At 35.7% G+C, this 7,775-nt stretch overlaps 1 protein-coding gene across 1 annotated transcript; it reads left to right on the top strand.

The window, feature by feature from the left end:
- Positions 1 to 1,639: 1,639 nt before the first annotated feature.
- Positions 1,640 to 6,699, top strand: LOC111692805 (regucalcin-like; the record flags this gene model as incomplete). The annotated part of the gene is made up of 4 exons (XM_023456927.1): positions 1,640 to 1,863; positions 1,929 to 2,126; positions 6,213 to 6,391; positions 6,487 to 6,699. Coding segments are annotated over 4 exons (769 nt in total), but the record flags the coding sequence as incomplete, so codon positions are not given.
- Positions 6,700 to 7,775: the final 1,076 nt, after the last annotated feature.

Genomic DNA, 7,775 nt, shown 5'->3' on the forward strand with positions numbered 1-7,775 from the left:
ACGTCTTCTCCGTGGGGCTCTCCCAAAATTCAAGCGGGGAAGGAGAGAAACTCAGCGCCCGGGGGTTTCTTGGGTCGCTGAATTCAAATGTGGCACCGGCGAACAATCCCCGGACACCTGATGCGCCCGAACCTGGACGTGGACGTCATCCACGAAAATTTTCCTAACAAGATCGCCAAATTATCATAGGGGCGTTTTTTTGGGGCGCTTAATCCGAATTTCACGTCGACAACGACCCCTCGAACACCTGGTGCACCGTAACCTGGGCCTGAACGTCGTCTCCGAGGGTTTTCCAGACACGATCGCAAACACTAACCAAAAATCAACAATTCCACACAGCTGTTGCAGTATTGATGTCGGTCTCTAAGATATCAGGTTTGGTTGACATTCATGGGAATGACATCGATGTCAAGATAAAAGTTCGGGTGCACCAGGTGTTGGGAGGGTACTTTTCGACGTGAAATCCGGATTCAGCGCCCCGAAAAACCCCTCATAACGATTTTGGGTTCGTCTTCTTCGATTGTGTGAGGAAACCCCTCGGAGACGACGTTCAGGCCCAGGTTACGGTGCACTAGGTGTTCAGGGGATCGTTTTCGACGTGAAATTTGGATTAAGCGCCCCAAAAAACGCCCCTACGATGATTTTTGAGTTGTTTTTGGCGATCTTGTTAGGAAAATTCTCGGAGATGACGTCCACGTCCAGGTTCGGGCGCACCAGGTGTCCGGGGGGTGTTCGACGATGGCATATTTGAATTCAGCGACCCAAAAAAACCCCGGGCGCCGAGTTTCTCTCCTTCCCCGCGTGATTTGTGGGAGAGTCCCACGGAGATGACGTTCATCGGCGTTCCTGAGCTCCAGGTGTTCGGGGGGTCAATTTGAACATCATAATCGTGATCAGCGACCTCGAAAATCCCCGAGTACCCGATTTGGGCCAGTTCTGACTCTTATTTACAAAGTTTTGAAATCTTCCAAAAGGCGTTTCAAAAAATTTTTGGCTGCAGCAATGCAATTTCCGGTTTGTCAGAAAGTAGCCACATTTTTTACAAAAAATTTTTGGAAGAAAATACAAAAAACCGCAATCCGATCCGCCTTTATGGAAAAAATTCCGAACTTTTGTGCTTCATTGCCTCGCATGTAATAATGAACTGATATTATGTTCTGACAAGTCCTGTATTTTATATGAAAAGATTTGTCCAGACTTACATATGAGTGAATAAATATGTCAATCGTTATCGGCCAAAGGTGCGCATATGCATCCACTATATATATGTATCATTATGACCATCGTCTTGAAAACATATGTAAAAAAAATACATGAGTATCAAAATAGATCTTTTATTTACGTCTGGCTCAAAAAAAAATAGTCTGCTCATTTTTACAATTTAGAACAATATTTGTTTGAAAATGTGTTCTAAAGTTTTAAATATCGTATTTTCTTTAAAAAAATAATATTAAAACAATATTATTTTTAATTAAATAAAAATACTAGTACACTCTCTGGACTGTTGACATAAGATTCTGTAGGTAGGAAAGCATAGAATTTTACGGATGATCTCAAAAAAAAATTAAAATAAAAGGGTGCGTTTACGCACCTTTGGCCGCTAATGGGTTTTAAATAAAAAATATCAATGTTAAATTAGTTGCTTTATCTTTCCAATCTTTTTCATTTTAGGTACACACGTCTCATTAATTATTCCTGTAGAGGGACGTAAAAATACATTTTTAATCAGTAAAGAACGGGAATTGTTAGTTGTAACTTGGGATGGAGAAAGCGACAACATTACTGTTGTGAAAAAAATTAACACTGACAACAATGAGAAATTCAACGATGGTAAATGCGACCCTACAGGCAGATTATGGGTAGGCAAGTAAAATATAAACATAATATTTATAAAACCATGAAAATTTGTTTGTTATATTTACCTTCAGGCACACTTGCTCCAAGGGAAGGTGGTGCTACGGGTTGTCTTTATTCTATTGAAAAAGGCCACGTCACGAAAGTTGCAGATAAAATAATTATCTCCAATGGTTTGGCATTCAACACGGAAATAAAGAAAATGTACTACATTGATACTCATACCAAAACCGTAGATGATTTTGATTTTGATGTTGAACGAGGAACAATTAGTAAGTTTTGATGTCAGACACGTTTTGACCTACATATCAGGATTTTTTGTAAATTGTTGTTATATGTATATCCTGAAAAGTCCATTCCATGGTCCCACTCCATTCAACGCCAAACCCTCAGCCGTTAATAGTAAAATTAAGTAATTCATGGGTCTTTCATGAGCACCCTAAAATCATGAAGCCTCCTAACCTCAAAATCGAAACTCGGCAACCCTGTGAAATCTTTATCAGAAACCACCATACCTAATGAGCCCAATAACCCCGTAACCTTATGAAAAGGGAACAGGACAAATTAATTCAATGACTACGACATTTATTGATACAGTGTCATAGGGTTATGATTCTTGGGTGATGATTACGGTGATTTCGGATACAAGATTATGGGTTTATAGAGTTACATGAGTCTAGATTCTAATGTTAGTCAACCATTGCACGTATTTCGTGCATTCCTTCGCTCTATCTGCTCCGTTTCCTATTTCATACGGTTATCAGGTTATGGAACGCATCAAAATCGTCATTAGATACTCGTATCTAATGACGATTTTGATGCTCGCATTATCGTATATCAGGCTTATGGTATGTAGTTGAAGGGTTATGTTGTGATGGATATTGAGGTTAGGGGGTTTTAAGATCCGATTTTTGGCCCATACAACATGTTCTTGTTTGTATAATTGGACAGATAGAAATGTATAAAACTGAGATTTGATTACCTCTTGAAAAAGTTGAACATTTCAAGTTAACATTCTTCCAAATACAGACTTCTTTAATACATAGAGTCAACACTTTACATATTTCTGGGAAATTTGGATAGGATAATCGGATAATCGCTCTTTTAGCAACAAAACATTTGTGATCTGGTATACGAATATAAGAACCTTACTTACCTTACTTACTGAATTATTCACCAATATATTTTTTCCTTCATATGCGTATGTGATCACTTTGTCAACAACGCCGTAGGTACACAAATAATTTTAAGAATAATTTGTAGAATATATACTTTTACAGAAATGTACAGATCGTTTTGGATACAACAGATTTTCTATTTGCATTCGATTTTATCATGTACATATAGTAGATAAGAAATCACTTGCCATATGTAATTTAACCTAGCTTTCATTTATAAATTAATTACTTAATGCAACTCTTAATACAATTGAACGGTTAGAGATATCTACTATCCTTTTCCATGGCGACCATTCATCTAACATTAGTCTTCTATTATTTCACAACTTTAGCAGTAGCTACTTTACACAACTTCTGGGTTTTCTCTTCCGTATAGTAGATATACACACGCTGTCCTCTACCATGCCAATATTTCTCAAATATTTTCTGAATCTACAATGTACAATTATTATTCCTTTTGATCTGTGACGTTGGTTCATCAGACTTTCCATGGTTTGAACAATTTCCGGGTTGATTGATAAAATAAGTTTCAAAGATACTTCTAGAGAAGAAAGCAATATATCTATCACAAAGTGTAAATCAACGCCTTGGCAATCAGCCTGGAAATTGTTCCACAATGGGCTCATTCAGCATTTTTTTTTATTTTCTTAACGGATGGATATTGCAATTTTAAGGTTCCCTACAAAAGAATAGAATTTTATATCGCGTGCTAGTCATCAAAAAAAAATCATAAACTGGCGCGCTAAGTATCCGCTGAAGGAGTGACGTCACCGCATGGGAAACCAATGCGACATGCTTACATGTGTTGTCAGTCAGTCGGGTAGTCGGCTTTTAGTTGCCTGTTAAGTTTTGATTAGTACGTCAAGATACTACGAATTTTGTTAGCAATTTGGAAGACACAGAACAGAAACAAATTACAAATAGACGCCTAAGAAAATAATAATGTCCCCGCAATTCTGTCGTGCGGATCTAAAATCGATAGTCTATTAGTCTACTTTGATTTGTTTTTTTAAATATCTTTTATTTGAAAATTGACTTATTTTGAAAGCAACAAAGCTACCCTGCGTAATCTAGGTATGCAATAAATACGTGTGTATCCTCTAGAAACACTATACAATTGTGNTTCTCTTCCGTATAGTAGATATACACACGCTGTCCTCTACCATGCCAATATTTCTCAGATATTTTCTGAATCTACAATGTACAATTATTATTCCTTTTGATCTGTGACGTTGGTTCATCAGACTTTCCATGGTTTGAACAATTTCCGGGTTGATTGATAAAATAAGTTTCAAAGATACTTCTAGAGAAGAAAGCAATATATCTATCACAAAGTGTAAACCAACGCCTTGGCAATCAGCCCGGAAATTGTTCCACAATGGGCTCATTCAGCATTTTTTTTTATTTGCTTAACGGAAAGATATTGCAATTTTAAGGTTCCCTACAAAAGAATAGAATTTTATATCGCCTACTAGTCATCAAAAAAAAAATCATAAACTGGCGCGCTAAGTATCCGCTGAGGGTGTGACGTCACCGCATGGGAAATCAATGCGACATGCTTACATGTGTTGTCAGTCAGTCGGGTAGTCGGCTTTTAGTTGCCTGTTAAATTTTGATTAGTACGTTAAGATACTACGAATTTTGTTAGCAATTTGGAAGACACAGAACAGAAAAAAATTACAAATAGACGCCTAAGAAAATAATAATGTCCCCGCAATTCTGTCGTGCGGATCTAAAATCGATAGTCTATTAGTCTACTTTGATTTGTTTTTTTTAATATCTTTTATTTGAAAATTGACTTATTTTGAAAGCAACAAAGCTACCCTGCGTAATCTAGGTATGCAATAAATACGTGTGTATCCTCTAGAAACACTATACAATTGTGTTTTCCATTGTTGTTTTTTTGTAAATATTGTACAAATAAGTACCTACAGGTACTAAGTGTTTATATAAAAATGCATAATAAATATTATATTATTAATATATTTATAAGATATTAGGTAGATTTTATGTAGTTTNGAAAGTGATAACAAATCGCCAAAAACCAATGTAACGTAAGAAATACTAAATTTATACCATTCGCGTACTTAACTCGAATGACTGACATTTTTACCGTTACTAATTGTTTGTACATAAGTTTCAATTTTAAAATCAAAATTCTTAATAAATATTGGGCGGAATTATAAAATTTAAAGTCTGTTGTAAAGAGAATTGTAAGAGCTTTCAAAAGAAATATTACTCAACCTCCAATGCCACTTAAATATTTTGGGATAATGGTTGTCCTTGCTTGGGGGTGAAAATGGCGGAGTCAAAAATACCAGCAAAGAATGTCCCCCTTTAATCTGAAATTGACGAGTCTGTGCGTTTTTCTACAATCTTGACGCAGTTCCTGAAAATGGCTCTGTTTCGTTTTTATTTGGCCACCCTGTAATAGATATTAGGTAGATTTATGTAGTTTCCATGGGAATAAAAATAGTAATCAGATTTTTGCATTTGATTAGGCAAATCTTTGAAACCTGTGACAGAAACGGTTTCGTCCAATTAAACGTAAAATCCTTATTTTTATTTACTATTCTTCTTGTACAAAAACATCAAAACTTTCGCTAAAAACGTACTTTATAGAAGCTTTACAAGTTATTAAAACGTATCTTTGCATTTTCACTCCTCTCATCTCAGCACTGATAAAGTCATGGTTTATACTACTACTTCTGGCAAATTAGAAGAATCTGCTTTTACGAAGTTTGCTTCCATTTTTTAAATTTAATATGCACAAACGTTAAAACATCTATGTGGTAGGTACTACAACGTTTCTATAGCCTAAAGATGCAGAAACTCATCTGGAACTTCTGGAAGTAGCGTACGAGCGCCTCCTACGATGCGCGCCAAGCCGGCTGACCGTCCCATGCGGTGACGTCATTGCATTGCCATGACTGAGACAAATATTCGCATTTTAAAAATCATATAGTTTGAAAACCGCTCAACGGATTGAGTTGAAATTTTCAGGATCGCCTAATCATGAGCAATTCTTTGTGTATACAATTAATTCATCAATTTTCTCGTTGCCTCGATACCTCTTCTGCTCTAGTACCCAAGTTAGGGGTCAAACTTCTAAACTAAATCTGTGGGGAATAAACCTAAAATATAACTAGTACTGGTAATAATATTCGATATTTGTTTTAGAAAATCGTCACCCTATATTCACTTTACCAAAGCATGATATTCCTGGTGGGCCTGACGGTATGACTATTGACACCGATGGTAACTTATGGGTAGCAACATTTGGGGGTGGTAGAATCTTTAAAATAGATCCCCGGAAACCAGAAACACTTCTGTACACAATTTCATTACCAGCTAAACAGGTAAATCCGAGGGATAATACTAACACATGATTTAATTGAGCATACAAAACTTATAATAATTTTACTTATTTAATTTTCCTTACTATTTCATTTAGATTACATCGGTAGCATTTGGTGGAAGCAAGTTAGATGAACTCTATGTTACTACTGCTTGTGTACAGCATGGCGATGGCGCAAAACTGTCACCCCCAGAAAATGGTGGACTTTATAGAATCACAGGATTAGGAGCAAGGGGTTTTCCTGCGAAAAAATTTATTATCTAGTTGAATACTATATACTATATGAAATAAATAATGTACACAACTGTTCTCTTTTTTTTTTGGATTTATATTGCAAAAACGGCTCAATACTCTTAGTTAGCTTGATAAAAATAATAATACATATAGTTTAAGATCCCGACTTGGATCGACCTTTACCCATCGAGCTTTCTAATAAAATTTGAATTTTGATAATATAATGTATTCATAAACAAAACTTGATTTGGTAGACATTCAATTTCCCTGCACAGATATTTTTAATAAAAAATTAAAGTTCAATTCAATTCAAAATTGTTCAGCTTGTACAGTACCGTGGTCACAGCTCTGTGTTTTTTAATCAAGGCTCCATACTTGGACCTTTGCTTTTTGTTTTGTATATTAATGATATCGCCCAAGATCTAAATGTTCACTTCTTGTTGTACGCTGATGACCTCAAGCTCAATGCAGATATTAACTCCGAGTCAGATTGTTTGCAACTACAGCATGACTTCAATCTGCTTAATTTATGGTGTATTTGTAATCGACTGCCCTTGAGTCCAAATTTAATGTTATGTCATTTATTTGTAAAAAGAGTAAAATTTGTTTTAATTATACTTTAAATAATCAGATACTTAATCGGCCTGAATTTGTTAAAGATTTCGGCATATTTTTTGACGGCATATTACCATTCAATAAACATATGGAAGAATGCATAGCTGGAGCGTACAAGAATCTGGGGTTCATACTACTTAACAGTAGAGATTTTAAAAACATATCTACATTACGAGTATTATTTAATAGCTTTGTTAGGCCTAAATTGGAGTACGGCTCTATAATTTGGTCTCCAAGTTATAATTGTCATATAACGGCGTTAGAGAAAGTACAGCGAAGGTTCTTTAAATCCGCAAGTTTCATATCGGATGGAATTTATCTAACCAGAGGATATTCAGAAGACTTATTATTGAAACGATTTGAGATGAGCAGTCTAATTAGAAGGAGGATTGTGAATTCTATAATTTTCCTATACAAGCTTGTTAACAATGGTATGGATTGCATTATGCTTACCTCTGTTGTTAGCTACAGATTTCCTAGAGCCAGCGCTAGATCTAATAATTTATTTGTTGTTTCCTACTCCCGTACTAATATTT

The sequence above is a fragment of the Anoplophora glabripennis genome, unplaced genomic scaffold, assembly GCF_000390285.2.
Source record: "Anoplophora glabripennis isolate ALB-LARVAE unplaced genomic scaffold, Agla_2.0 scaffold3676, whole genome shotgun sequence".
Lineage (NCBI taxonomy): Eukaryota > Metazoa > Arthropoda > Insecta > Coleoptera > Cerambycidae > Anoplophora > Anoplophora glabripennis.